Source organism: Hetaerina americana, unplaced genomic scaffold, assembly GCF_022747635.1.
Source record: "Hetaerina americana unplaced genomic scaffold, ioHetAmer1.1.p SCAF_3, whole genome shotgun sequence".
NCBI lineage: Eukaryota > Metazoa > Arthropoda > Insecta > Odonata > Calopterygidae > Hetaerina > Hetaerina americana.
This window is the reverse complement of record NW_027286874.1, coordinates 67,065,684-67,081,371: the sequence shown is the minus strand read 5'-3', so window position 1 is coordinate 67,081,371 and position 15,688 is coordinate 67,065,684. Positions and strand designations below refer to the sequence as shown.

At 38.4% G+C, this 15,688-nt stretch overlaps 1 protein-coding gene across 1 annotated transcript; it reads left to right on the top strand.

Moving 5' to 3' along the window:
* The first annotated feature begins 7,652 nt into the window (after positions 1-7,652).
* Positions 7,653-10,419, top strand: LOC139690419 (uncharacterized). Its single transcript, XM_071587869.1, has 3 exons — positions 7,653-7,670; positions 8,375-8,448; positions 9,822-10,419. The coding sequence occupies exons 1-3, from the start codon at positions 7,653-7,655 to the stop codon at positions 10,417-10,419; spliced, it is 690 nt and encodes a 229-aa protein (XP_071443970.1).
* Positions 10,420-15,688: the final 5,269 nt, after the last annotated feature.

Genomic DNA, 15,688 nt, shown 5'->3' with positions numbered 1-15,688 from the left:
TTTACCCTCTAAATTATTCTACCAACTCTTATCCATTTCTGATGTCCTGACCTTTTTCGCTAGTCTTTTCTATAGACTTAAGATAACATTTTTCCCAGGAACAATAAGGGATTAGGATAACACTATCCAATTGTGCGAGGGGGGGAAAGTATTTTTCTTTTTTCATTCTCACTTAACACATCTCACTTAACTTTATTTGTCCTTTTTATTGCTTACAGCTCCTCAAGTTTTCGTATAGATGGTTCACTTTGATACCATAGGGAAAATACCTGTAGTAACCATGATTTTTATCATTTGAATAAATTAAATATTCGAGTATGTACACTAATAATTAAGAAAAACTTAATTTTTGATGTTCCATGTCTGGTGTGAAAACATCCCTTGCCACAAACCCTAGTGGCGGGTTGCAGGGTACCATGTAGACGTAGATCTTGATATCTCCTTTTATAACTGTTTTGTTCCATGTTTTTCTTCGTAAACAATTTCTCCACTTTTTTGGGTCGGCCTTTACTTAATTGACGTGGTAGTCTCAAGCTCATTTTGAGAAAAGTTATGGATTTCTCCATAGATTACATTATTAGAAATACTTTATCCGACTTCATATTAGTTTAAATATTTTCATTGTGCCATTAAAAGGACACGAAGGAAGAGATGACAGAAAGAAATAAAGCACAAAAATAAAAGTATTGAGAAGAAGTTGCTTGTGCATGGCGAACTTTGTCGCTCAAATTTTAGCACATCTCAATTAGAATGCTTATTATATTTATGGAGTTACTGCGATGATACCACACCGCCCGAAAACGTTTTAAATGACCAAAATAAGAACTAAATGTCCTGAACCCTTGACTGTATTTTTTAAAATGAACAATTAATTGACTGACTTTTAAGAACGGTCTAACTTAATTGAAAATGTTTCATATCCTTTCAATAGCCTTAAAAGATGTTTATTCTTCTGTATAATTTTGTCCTCTTAGTGAGATGATCGAAGCAAGAGTATTATCGACTAAGCATCGCTCTTTTAATATTTTGGATACATCATTTCTGGTTCCATGGAATAAATTAATGTATTTTCTTTCGCAATTTGCTTCAAAATAAATGTTTAACTTAGTAATACACTAAATTAAAATAAGTTTCCCAAACGCTCCTGGATAGCTGAACATTTAAGAGGCAGGGAAGTTGAATGAAAGGAAGAACGAGGCTCGTCACACTCACCGTCTCACTGCTTTTAAAGGTTAGAGGGTATGGCTCACTTCGTATTTTGAGGCGTACGCTGAGAGAAATTCTGAGCAGAAGATGCAAAGGGAAGGGAAGCTGCCCTTTCCCCGTGCTGCTTACGGTTTCCCAGAGAAATCTGGTACTCATAAAATCACAGCATGGCTTATTGTTACTTTCTCGAGATATACCCCTTGATTGAACGCATCGTCTTCTGATTAGTCACCATGGTCTCTTATCATTAAGGCTATCACACTACAGCATGAATCTAGAACTACTTATTATATAAAATTTGTGCGATAGCAATGTACTCTTTTAGGCAATACCTGAACATGAATTGTTGAACTATTCCAATGAAATTCATTTTCCAGTCATATTTCTCTATGAGTGCTGTTATTAGGAGACGGCACGTTTCATATCCATGGTTCACGCTTTTTCGAATAACTTTTTAATGTAATAATTTGCTCGATATAGGTGAATTCAAGATATTAGACTATAAGCTTCTCATTATTACGCGTAAAAACTTTAAAGCGTATTTTTTCTAAACTTTCCCGTGAGTAACTGCAAATAGATGTTATTTTACCTTATTTCAATAACAAAATACTTGATTTGAAACTTGGCTACTTCTAATTAATATAGACGTTTGTTGATGGCCACCTTTCTCAAGAAGTAGTTAAGGTAATAGCCATAAGATCTTACTCAAATTTTAACCTTATACCACGACATTCTCCTAGTATTAAAAATAGGATACGCCAATTTGAAGTCAGCAGTCAGCTAGTCTGATCACTTTCATTGTTCTATTCCGGCCATTCGCACGATAAGTAAAGGATGAGAGGTAACCATAAGAAATTGAAGGTAATACGATTCTCAAGAAATTGGATGTCTAAGATAGCCACTAAAGTTGGGGGACATAAACTAGAATAGGTAAAACAGTTCACTTATTTTCAAAAGTGTTTTAGATGAGAATGACCAGAGTGATTGGTAAATAAAAAAAATTGATAAAGTATAAAGTATTAATTATAAAGAGGCAGGAGCTGGCGATAGGTCTCTTAAGTAATGATGCATAGAAAAGACTGTTGAAAACTTTCATGAGTTTCGTATGGCTGGAACTTGATTGTTGAGACAGGGTTAAATTAGCCTTTGAGATGTGGGTATGGAGGAGAATGGGAGAGTGTGAGCCAAGGGAATGTTTAAAGCGTTAATAGAAGGAAGAATGCAGCGAAATTGAGGTAGAGGGTGGAAAAGAATAGGAAATTAGAATGGAATTAAGGAGGGTAGAAAATATGCAGTGTTGCAGAACGAGTTATTGCGAAATATAGTATGGGGTTTAAAGATATTTTATGTCATGTTGGTTTGGACTTATAATAACAGTTGTGTGTAGTCCCAGGGTCCAAAACAGACGTACCCTAAACTTGTATATGACTACAAGGGTTATTTTTTAAGTTAGGTCCATTTCGCTATAAAAAAATTTGTTCCTTAGAAAAGGCTGTTATTGACGGTTTTACTTTCTTGCATACTGACTACACCTTTCTACCCAAACGGCGGTCTTGGGTTCCTTGTATTCTTCAAACCGTTATCCACCAAGCCAAAGTTTCAAGTTCAAGAAGAGGTCTCCAGGTGCAAGGTCGAGACCAGGGATAGCGATCCAATGACGATGGTCCACTCAACGTTTTTTGGTCTTTGTACCGGTCGGTATTCATTTTTGGTACCCACGTTGCAAACAATTTGTAATATCCGAGCTTTCCATATCAATCTTGTAAAAAGTGGTCCATTCAATAAAAGGAAATGTATCCGCCAGAGCAATAATAGCCAATCATCAATCAGATCGCAGTTCTTGGTTTACTTGTTGAACGATTTAATCGGTCTGGATACTGGGCCTGCACTCCCCTCTTCATCGTACACATTTGCGCAGCCTTAATTGAAGTCTTGACACCATTACCTAGCCTTTCCTTCTCTCTTTACTGCAGGTCCTCAAATTAGCCACAACTTGCAATGAATTTGAAGAGTATATAATCCTCTTGCTCACAAAAATCGAATCACGGCACATACTTCGCAGCTAATGAAAGCAACGATTTTCGCGGACATTGCTGTATGCATTCAGCGACCGGCAAACGAATACCCAGTCAAAATCATTTCTTTGATGACTTTGGAAATTATCAATAGATGGCCCCGCTTGCGCACAACTCTGCTCTGACCCGCCAATATTTAAATAGAAGAAAACGGCCCTTACTGTTCGAAAATGTCTCGTAGTACTTATAATTATACTAATTTCGGCCACTTTAAGTTCTTCCTAGATCCTAATTTTTATATTGGATAATTGATACTACAACAGCAATGGGGAAAGTGACACGTACCTCAGTTGTAATTCGCTTGAAGAATGACACCAAATCAGAAATGAAACCGAATCAGAAATGAAACCAAATCAGAAAATGGTGAGATAATGAGAGCCAACCTATCAGGAAGATCGCGTCATGGTTCTCGAGCATGTTAATGCGGAATTTTTCTGCGACAGTTTATATTTTTATGGAGGAAGTTGCAATATTTCCATTAATTCCACCAAACGGCACATTCTGTCGAATAGGTTTGAGTCGAGGTAAAATTTCAAAACTCCTTTTGCCGTCACTGTCTCCCTGATTTCCAACAGCTCTGATGTTTGCGGGATACGGATAAAGAAAAACCATTGCGCCAATATATTTCGAGCTTTTAGTTTCAAGAATAAAATAGTCTTCTCTTTTTCCTGGCAGCTAACTAACATTTTTATTACTGTGTTTATTAAAAAATGCTTCTATTTCCTCCGCCACGTTAATTTAACTCTGTTGTTGTTTTACTATTTTGCTCCTTTGCCCAGAGTTAAAATTTTCTTTCTCCGCGCACAATTTTTGGCAATGCTAATATTCGACGATTACAAATTGTAGCTAATACATTCTATCCTGAGATTTCTCATTCTTGACCCAGTAAGTTGCCCATCATAGCGTTGAAACGTTGTTTTAATGCAATTGTGCCAACGAAAGTCGGTATTTGCTGATTTTTCACTCTCCGGTTGGCCACGAGGTAAATTTTATGATAACTGGCTAACTGAATATCAGACATCTTACCAGGCTAATGAAAGCTCTAAAAATTATTTAGAGTTTAATATGTAAACGAAACATTACATAACTCAGTTCTAAAAGCATACAGTTCTACAACATACCTGCATCTGTAGCATTAATTTTTAATTTATATTTTTTCTGGTTTTAAATGATGTTTCTTTCTTTATTTTTTGAAACTTTCTTTCTTTTTAATAACGGATTGTAGGTATACCATTCATATTATGTCTTTTGGTGTACTCGTGCTATGAGAATATTATTCAGCCTTTTAGTAATCACGAAAGGGTGAATAATCATGGGCTGGAGACTTACAAATACTAAAGACTCAATTTTTCAAGGCTGAAGAAATATAGAACAATTAATAAGTTGTTTTATGTATTGAATTAGGAAATATTTTCTGTTTTTTTTCTGGGCTTGACTTTTTATTGATTTTAATGATCTTCATTTTCATTTTTTGTTATTTTTTTCACCATTTTGATATTATTTATGCGATTCTCGTACGTATTCCGGGCAGAGGCAATAATGACAGCAGGGCGAGTTTTCCTTGTTTGCAATGAATATTTGAGGTTTTCTTTTATTTCTTCAAATGGGTTCCTCAATTAGGTCCTTCGTAGTTTTTCTAGCGCAACGCCTTACCACACAATCAACAATAATTACCGTCATACAAAAACCCAATTTCGAGAGGCCGACGGAGGCAGCCGCTAGTATTTCCCGATCTCATATTTTGAAATGAGTTCAGGCTGTACTTTTTGGAGCTCATGAGATGAGGAAAAGGTTTGGTTCTGCACGCGAGCTCATTCATTGGAGTTTCCAGTTTTTTGTTTTATCCAGCGAACATTTTAAGCTGCTTAAAAGAACGCCTTTGAAAAGAGACATACCCGTTTGACGTTCCTTTTTGCAAATCTTGAAAGGCCAAAGACCAAGAATGCATTTTATTGTGGAAGAAATTGTTTATTTGTCAGAGTGTATCTAGACGTATCACATATGCTTCCCAATTATGGGAGTCCTTCGAGGGAAGTCAATTCCTTCAAAGGCAAAATATTAATACTAAATCATGAATATGAAATTTTTATAAGACAAATGAAAAAACTAAAAGAAAGCCGCAGAACACATGCCATAAGAACGTATAAAAGTGGTTAATGAAATGAATTTTGTCTGGTTGGTGTTTTGTAAATTTTACAATGATGTGATGTATTGTACATACATATATACACATTGTGCAATATATATACAATGCATATGTATTGTACATACGTATGCCTCTTATCTCGCTTATTATTTCTTTGGTTATTTGCGAACCTATCTGAGATGTATATTGCAATAATAAGTGGGTATTTATTTTATCTGTTGCGAGAAAAAAGTTTTAAACAGCTTACGCTCGACAATAGTAATACTAAATAAAAAAATACTAACAAACAACATTGGCCATTGGCGTTTTTCTCGGAAATCTTAACCCTTTGAAAGGCTCCCTTCATACAAGTAACTTTCTCTCGGTCCTATTGTTCATTCCGAAGGACTTGTCATCAGAGATGGGTGGAAATGTCCAGTAATTTTGAATTAGCATACTATAGTAGAGCTTACTCTAGATATGTATTACGGTATCTATCATCGCAAGTTACAATATTTCTGGGTGACAAATATGCTCATGTGTCTTACTATTCATAATGTACTTTGTAATAGGTAATTATTTTGAACCAATTTATGACACGCTCGCCCAATTTTATTTTCGCGGACATTCGGTGAACACTTGAGTAATCGCCAACCCAAGAATTTAGAGCCGATGGCGGTACATGGTCAGTCTATCGGAGACCCACGGGTATCCGGAAACGTACAGGTATCTGTATCTCTCAGATACTGTGGTCCACAGACTTCCGCGACCAAAAAGGCGTGATCGGAAAAGAGAATTTTGGGCCGAGATGAATTAACCACAGGATTCGGGCGCTGCTCTCCGCACCTCCGAAAAAAAGAAGGATTTTATTCCGGAATCACAGGTTCGGAGCAAGGCGTGGTGGGCACCCTCCCTGCAACCGATCGGCCCTCCCTGCTTCAGTTCTCGGTCTCATCGTTCGAGTATTACCATCAAAGCCCGTCGACCCCGTGAAAACCTTTGCCAGAGCCGTCGCGCTCCCACGTCCGTCGCTTTACTGCACTTAACATCGCCCCGAGCTATAATTCATGCTTCGTAAACAACAAAGGAGAAGGGTTTGGGAGAGATTGAAAAAAAGAACAAAATGCCGGATAAAGACTCGTGCTGAAAGTATTTGCACACTCGCGATTTTCTTGAACTCTCGGGAGAGATTGGGAGACTACCAAACCCCCCCCCCCCCGCCGGTGTCCTCGCCGCCACCCCATCTCCAACCAGCTGGAGTCGACAAAAAAGTAAATATCCCGGCCCCGGATGTGCAATCTTCGCACGGGGTGGGGAAGGAACTTTCCAGCCTCGAACTACCACCGACTAAGTACTTCCTCTTCGCGGTGAACCCTCCAACCTTGCCCGTGACCATAGTTTTTTTTCTAAAAAAAAGGTGAGACAGCCCAGTATCCAAAGACCCGCGATTACCTGAACTTAACGATCTGGAGAGCGAGCGCGTTCCCCCATCCACGGCCCCGGAGATGTCGATCCATTTTCCTCGGTAGGTCGAGATATCCGATCTCTGTACCCACGTACCCGATGGCTTTGCGCGCAAATGTGTGTATGTGTGTGTGCGCGCGCGCGCTGCTATGTGAGCCTGTGGAGATTCCCTTCACTCGTTCGACGCCTCTCCATCCATCTCGATCCCATCTCGCCGAAGAGCGAAGACGCAGGGCGGGGATGTGACGGGGATGGCGAAAGACGTCAGGGTGGGGCGAGGGCAGCGGCGAGAGGGCGAAAGGGTGGGGGGTGGAGAGGGTTCGAGGAAAAAGTTGGGCGAAAATGGGGGAGCGTTTCGGTCCGAGGGCGGGGGTTGGTGGGGTGATTGAACGGAGGGTTGGGAGGACAATGCGTACGTCACGGCTTGTCCACGGCGAATGGAAAGGTGGTGAAAGGGTTTGCTTCTTCGCGGACGGGCGGCTGAGAGGGGAGGGGGCAGAACATTAGGGGACGAAAGGGTGAAGGGCGATTGTCCAGGGGGTAATTTTCGACGGGGAGCTCGGGCATCGCCCCACACCCTCTCGAGTCCCTTCTCCCTCGAGGGTGCTCTATATAAAGTGCCGCACGTCTACTAGGAAGCATCATTCGGGAAACCATTACCGCAGGTCGAGGATCTAGGATCTCCAAGCAAGAAGAAGTTTCTGTGCTGAATCCCTCGAATCATCCAAAGACCAGGATTATAAATTGGATTCGATATTTGCCAGTTTCTCTGGCAGGCAAGGATGGATCTGAAGGACGTGGTGCGTGGTTTGCATCAAAGAAAATCTGCAAAAAAAATCGACCGGAGGTTCTTGTAGAGTTACTCGTATTAAAATGTTTATTTCGGAAGCACTGCAGAGCCTAAGTGACCGAGGTTTTCGAATGTTTAACTTCTAGAAAGAGTAATTTCACGGCATGGAAATTTTCACGAATTAATATCTCTTCAATGGAGAAGCGCATTTCCCTTTCGTGCATTTAAAGAAGTTAATATCGGAATGATGGCAGATTATATTGCTGGTCACCACTCATCATTGACCCGTTTGATTGCCAGACGCGAAAACTTTCTACACTCGCCCCTTCTCTTCCCTTTTCTTGGTTGTCATACGGGAAAGATTCGAGTAATTAATTGCAAGGGAAATGGTAGGCGACATATTCATGTCCTTCAAATGAGTTGCTGGATGGTGTTAATTGTATAATTGTTTTTTTCTTTTTATTACGGCTAACTAGCACAAGGGTTCGTCTTACCAAACCTTGCCCCTTCACTCTTTTTCTAGTTTTTCTTTAGTTAGAATTTTTTTTTAATTGAATGCAGTAATAGTATTTGACTCCCAGTTTACTTATCATGAACGCCATTAAATGTTTCCTTATCCATTTTTCTAAAGTAATAATGTGCCAATATAGTTGATTTTCAAGAAATGTGAAGGTTATTTCAAACAATTAACTGTCTTTTTCTTATTTGCTCTAGGTTGTTTGGGCATTCTTCATTCTATGCGTGTCTAGCGTCGGCGATGCAGGTGGAGGGGGTGGAAAAGGTGGAAAGTAAGTCCTTGTATATTTACTCTTAATTCGATTTCTGTGCTGAATTTTAACAGAAATTGTTTATACATCTTAATTACGAGATATTTTGGCTAAGGAAACCTCCTAAGGTTGATTCTATTTATGTATCAATGGAGACGCTGAAATTAGAGATTCAGCGTTTTAATTAGGTCCCTCAAACAATTCACCAAGGCAAAATGTTCAATTTTTCTCCAAAAATTAAGTGCACAGATATGGTTACGAATGTAACCATTATGAGAGGAAACCTCTTTTAGGTAACACATCGAAAATCCAGGAAATATATAACGTTAGGCACTCTTATTTGTTGTGTCAGGCGTAACTTCATGGAATATATAAGTACACAACATATTCAGATAAAAGAAATGATATTGCAATTCCACACGAAATTTATTTTGACGTCATCATCGCATAACATCAAAGTATTATGACGTCTCTGATGATAACGTCCAACGTCGAAACTTAGGTTGTACTTTGATAAAGTTCGTGTGGAATAATAGCTTCTTCTTTCATTTCAATATGTTAGCCATATAATTTTAGGCATTTTTAAAATAACAATTTTATTTGAAACTCTTTTAAAAACCGGTAATTGATAAGCTGTGAAACTAAACTACGTCATAATAACTATGAATGCTGCAGATTCTCGCCAAGCACGTTTATTTGGACAGTTGTGGTCTATTTAAGACATTTATGTGAGTATTCATATTCGGCATTACTTGGCTCGTCTACCGGCAATTAAGTTGTATGCTTTATTGTTTTCAGGTTCAGTTGAATGTAGTACACACCCTTAAATATACATAAAACGAAGACTAAAAAATATTTGATTCATTTCCGTGCGACTGATGATTTTTTTCACTGGAAAGGAAGGTATTTCCAGAAGAAGGAATATTTTAAGTTTCAGTTCCAACGAGTGGAGCTTAGTTTTTGAATATAATATCTTGGAATACTTTGACGTCGCAAATCGTGTTTTATGTCTGACTAAGGCACGCTCACCATTATTTAATTGCAGAATAACTCATCCATGTTGTACTAAACAGGTGGAATGGCTATGGTGAAAAGCTTCTATTTCGTTACTCTAAATCTTTACCTCTCGTTCAACATTTCACTGTTAATCTAGAAAGGCGCGACGAACATGTGAAGTAATGTGGGCGAACCGTAACTTCGCGATGATATACGTGCATGTAATGATATCGCCAGATGTAAACCTGAAAAGTTTCTGCAAGAGGAAATAGATCGAATAATTCCTCATAGCGTGGACGGATTAATTTTCGACAGGCGGTCGCCTCGTGGGCGGATCCCCACATTCGAAAAATATCTGATTTCCTTCGAATCGACAGCGTGAATTTCCTGCATTGCAGGAAGAAGTTCGTGATCCACGTCCCGTACTTCATAAAGAACGTGCACCACACGCACACCATCGTCAAGCACGTTAAGGTGAAGGACCACGGCGGCGGCGGCCACGGAGGAGGCCACAGCGTCGGGATTGTCTACGGCCCTCCCATCCACGAAGATATCCACGTTGACCACGGCGCCATATCTGTGGGGGGAGGAGGTCACGGTGGTGGTGGAGGTGGCCACGGTGGTGGAGGATACGGTGGTGGAGGTGGTCACGGCGGAGGTGGTCACGGTGGAGGTAGTCACGGTGGAGGTGGGGGTCACAGTGGAGGAGGTTATATTATTGGAGGTGGTCATGGTGGAGGTCACGGCGGAGGTCACGGCGGAGGTTACGGAGGAGGAGGGGGTCACGGCGGCGGTCACATCGAACACCATGGAGGTGGAGGGTACGGAGGAGGAGGCGGAGGTCACAGTGGAGGAGGCGGAGGTCACAGTGGAGGAGGCGGAGGTCATGGTGGAGGTGGCGGAGGCCACAGTGGAGGTGGTCACGATTACGGGTGGAGCAGCTCTGGCTGGGACTCCAGCGGTGGCGGCGGGGGATACGGAGGCTGGCACCGATAAGGGGGGGTGTGCAACTTCTGAGAGGAGGGCTTCATTCCCACCTCGGACTCTTTCAGACATGTCTCTTTCTTCTAACCCCATTTCTTATGCCTGGTTGAACATGAACCCTCTCTGTGATTTCCCGCTTGTCGTTCAGTGATTGTGGTCCCAGGAATGACATCCTAGCCAAGGAAAGGTTGTGTGTTCCTGAGGAGTATCAAGTGAGCCGACATGCGGATAAGCGCCATATTGTGATATGAATTTTCAATTCTATTAGGTTGTATATTTATTTTCGAGGTTACAATTACGATTGATATTCTCTGCTCAGTGAAGCTGATTTTTTTATGCATCCAATAATTTGGAAGATTTTGTTTTTATCATTCTATTGTTTTTGTTTGTTACCGTTTTAAATAAATACTTTTACAAAATACTCCGAAATGATTTATTTTATGATAGTTCGTAAGTGGGTACTAATCCTTGAGACATGAGGGCCTAGCAAGTTAAGTTTTCTTCCGTAAGCCTCAATTTCATCCAAATAAAGACTTCTATCTATCTGCCTATAGGCCGAAGAATCATGGATGACTACCCACGCGATATCAATGGATAAGTGAAGCTTTACAGATGTTGCATGACTTCAAAGCTACTAGATATTCCCGAAAAGTCGCCAATTGTTTAAGAAATTCTCATGCATTTAAATTCGCGAGCCCCTATAGGAAATCAGGGGGCTGCTGGTGGTGGAGTGGGTAGGGCGCTTGGCTATTAATCGGAGGGAGCGGGTTCGATTCTGCGTGAAGCCTCTCAACACCCTCAGCTTAGCCATACCTGTGTGGTTGCTCAGGTTACCAGATCTTTTTGGAAACTACTGGTGGAACATGGAAAGGAACTGTCCCCATTTGAAAAACATGAATTCTGGACGCGGTACAGTAGACTTAGCAGGCAGTGAACTCGATCTGCATCGTAACAACCTCCGGGTATAGGGAATTGGCCAAATTCACTAATGCCTGATATGTGAAGTCTAGAAAAAGTATCAATCCACTTTGCCTTATTATTTGCCTTATTATATGCACAACCTTGAAGTTTAATCAGAGATTACCTCTGCTATCTCTTATTAAAATCTATCTCGTTTATAATAATTTCACTTAGAGGTTTTCGCCTTTCTTCATTGCGAAACCAAAATCTATCCCTTAATGCTCGTGACATATAGTTCCTTAGCTAGGGTAAAAATTAATATTTATAAATTGACTCCTCAAATGCGTTTAGATAGTTATCCTGCGCAATTAATACCCTAAGTTCGAGCTTCAAGTGTTAAACTAAAAGGGTTTGGAAAAATTGTTTTCACTAACTATTTATGTGAAGCATTAATGATGGCATACGAGATGTAATGACTGCTCGTAGATGTAATTCTTTATTCGATAATTCGTGCTCTGAAGATAATTTTCACGTGCTTTAATAAGCTACGTGGCGTCGAGAAAGACTTGTAGTTATTGTTTTAATGATATTAAGCCTACTAGATTTCATTAATGACATTGGAACGTTACGCATTCATATTTCTTAAAGTTGATATTTTTGATTGTTAATCCATCAAATATTAATCGGCACGACGCCATGTGTAGGGTAACTAGGACGAAGAGATTAGAAAGGTTGCACTTCTACTGATTGTGTGTTTCTTTATCATTGTGTTACCGTCTTACATTGTGATACGTAAAATGGAATCCTTGAGAATATACGTGTATCTGTCCGCCATTATGTTTCTCTTATTTTATCACCATGGTGCACATGCAAATACTGTGCATATTATGCCTCTAATGCCGATGATTAAATTTTAAGGATTTCCGAGATGGTTTGTAAACATCCGCAGAATTTTCTATGTGAAGTCCAACTAAAGAGGTTTACTCTATCTTCAAAATCCAGTTACAAAGTTTTCAGTTATGAGTTTCTAAAATCTTAACTTCTTCAAGGCAGCACCACGTGTTCTGTGCATGTGTCTAACCCCATTTAGAGTTAATATGATATTGACACCGTTATTTGTTACTCATGTGAACACCTCTACTATGTTGTGTATAGGTACTATATGTTCCCCTCTTCCCATTTAAATCTTCATTAAAGCAAATATTTTGTATTTAGTTAATTTCAGAACCGATTCTGTGGTCCATGTTTTTATTATGTGTATTCGACTTGATAGCATTTCACTTGCAATAAAATTACGGTATTTTAGTGAAGAGTCTAATACTTAAAAATTTAGAACCACGATGTATCTTTATTATGAATTAGAATCGGGACGGGTTTCGGCCAATTTATTTCGAAATTAACTACTGGTTTAATTCATATGTTATATTTTGAAATTTTGAAGATATTGACCACCTTCGGATGCGACCAAAAGGCATATTTGCAAATTTACGAAGGAGCCAATATTTTTATATCGACTGTTCAATGCAACCTGGCTTACCCATTAACTTTCATTAAAGAAACATGAAGGGTATCATTGGACATTGAATTAGTGCTTTTAAATATTTTCTTTTAAATTATTCTTAGTTAAATCACACTTGCTTGAAAATGTAATTATTTGACTTCATTTTATTCAATTTTAGAGATAACATTTTAGATAGAATTTTGGGCAAATTATTCAATCATTATTTTCATTGGAATAATTTGAGCTTTTGTTCTGGTTTTGCTCGCTTTCTGTTTATTGAGATGATATATATAACCATCACCTACTAAACCGACCTTCGGGTTGATTACTGTGTTTATGGTTATATATATATATATATATATATATATATATATATATATATATATATATATATATATATATATATATATATACCACACACTCAGCATAAATGATATTTGATGATCTTACCTTCGAATGCTGTAATTTAACCTCGTGTTGTTGACCAGACTTTCCACTCCTTTTCCTGAACTGATAATGCTATCTCTACATTATCTTTTCAGTCGCTTTTTCTCTTTACCTGAAACTCTCTAGCCAGCAATAAATTAGTTCCCAAAGCTTAATGTACTACACGCCCTTGCTTACCTGAATCGAGGCACGCCTTTTGAACGCTTTCATTATAACGGTTGTCCTGAGTTTTTTATTTAAGTTTCGAACTTCGGAGGCATTCTGTTGGACTGAATCGGATCCAAGTATTTTCTTTCCGTTTCTTTCACGGCTTTTCCTTTGGGATACGGCTACTGTCTTCTATGAAACTATTAGTATTGAACCTTCGTCCTTTCTTTCCATAGAGAAAGAGTATTTTTCTCAGACATTATTTAATTATTCTGCGTGGCTGAAGGATTTTCTATGGCCATTAACATATCATGACTTTATTTTAAGCGAAAAGCACAAAATTATAATTTCTATTTACAGATTATTCTCTTATTCCAAATATCAGCTTAGTTATTGGTATGCTCCGGAAAGTTACGAATTTGGTCTTTTAGAGTTAGTTAATAGATTTCATTACTGCTACCATCGTTGGTCGATTGCTTAAAGGGTTGGTAGAGAGTGAAAAAATCTTGTTTAGAATTTTGTTGCTGGCATTTTTTCATTGAATGGCTATTAAAATATCAGGAAAGTTGTCATCAAATGCTGCAAAGAATATACTTAATTTAAGAGTAATAGGAAATTTTAATTTTCACTTTCGCGGGTATTTAGTTGGGGTTATTAGCATACCTTCATCAGTCACCAGATGTATAAACTTTGTATATATTTTTCACTAGTAATTTTTCTTAATTTTTTGTACATTTTGTTAGAAATTCTCATATGGCTGTATTATAAAAATTGGTTAAATTGTTTCTCATACGATTTCAGTATTTATAGCATTTTCTTGCGTAAATACACCAGCGCAGTTGTAAGTCTTTCACCGTCATAAGTTAAAATAAACCACTAAGTTCAATTTTCTTCGCGGCTTCTAAAATATTTTACGCTCTCATTCCCTTGCTTAAGCCCTATTTTATTTTCCCTTGACTGTGAGAATGGAAATGCTTTCATTCTTTCGCCGAGCTCAGGAACAATTCAACACTGGGCGTTGTGTGAAGATACTTTCCCTTCGGGGTGATCGAACCTTCGAGCCAATGCTTCCAGCCCTGACCGACACAAAACTCCGCTGTTGAGGAACGGGGTGAATTTCAAATCGCTGATCAGATACGAGGCTCCACAAGATGATATCCAAAACCACGCGGAAATTAGGTGTGGGTACGTGTCCGCCTCAGCTCATTTAGAATGGGCACGTACTCATTTGATGCAAACGTTAAACTTTGCTTTTCATATTTTCCTTAACTTGCCTGGATTTTGATGAAAATTTGATTGCTTAAATTAAATTGGGTGAACCTTTCTAGAATTGCCCATCGAGCTCCAGAAAGACCTCAGCAAATTCGACCAAGTTGAGGCATTTCTCTAGCATTGGATATAAGTTTTTTCATCCATGTTAGGAATCTTTAAAATTTGAATTATCACTCATTTCTACTTTCCTCCAAGTGGTATCACATTAAACTCGCGAGAGACGCAAAATTTCGATTGGTGCAAGAATTATTTGGAGTGTAGAATAAACCTGGACTATTTCGTGATGGTGACGTAGACATAGGAATAAAGACGCTTAGTTACACTGCTAAGCTGCTCGAAGGATTCAAAATTATCCCAGCGCTATTTTATGTGAACTGATTCTGCTTCCAAGTAAAGTATTTGGGATTCTAAAAGTTGTGTTTTCCAGTTGAAGTTTTGGAAAGGGAGGAAGAGGTTAAGTAAGAGTGAGAGAAATATATAACTATTTATGAGCAATGCGATTTAATCATTTGCAATAGTTTAGTGAGTCACGAACATTGGCTATCAAAACACGTTTATGGTTGATCTTAAAGGACATGTTTGATTCATTAATCAATATATTCTAAATCAATTCCCCTGAAAAAATTATATCAAACAGTTAAACATATTTTTCTACTTAAGTGCTTTCAATATAGTTTATTTTTAATATCCACATTTAATTAATTGTTACTTATTTAAAGGTAAGTATTTCAGTAGTTTTGTTTGTGTAGCTGTACGTTCATAATGGTCCCTGGTATATATATGCTATTATTTTGAATGTTTAAATATTTAAATTATTAATATTTGCTAATGTCTTCTTCTTCAGAGAATGTATTTCACAATAAAATTGTTAAGTATTTGTCATGTCTTTAGTTTTTATGAGCCAGAATCTCTTACCTCGGAATGCCAAAATCATAATATTATATCATTCTTACTATTATCCCTACAAAAAATATTTTTTGCTACAGTAAATATTTTTTTTAATTGCCTGTTTAA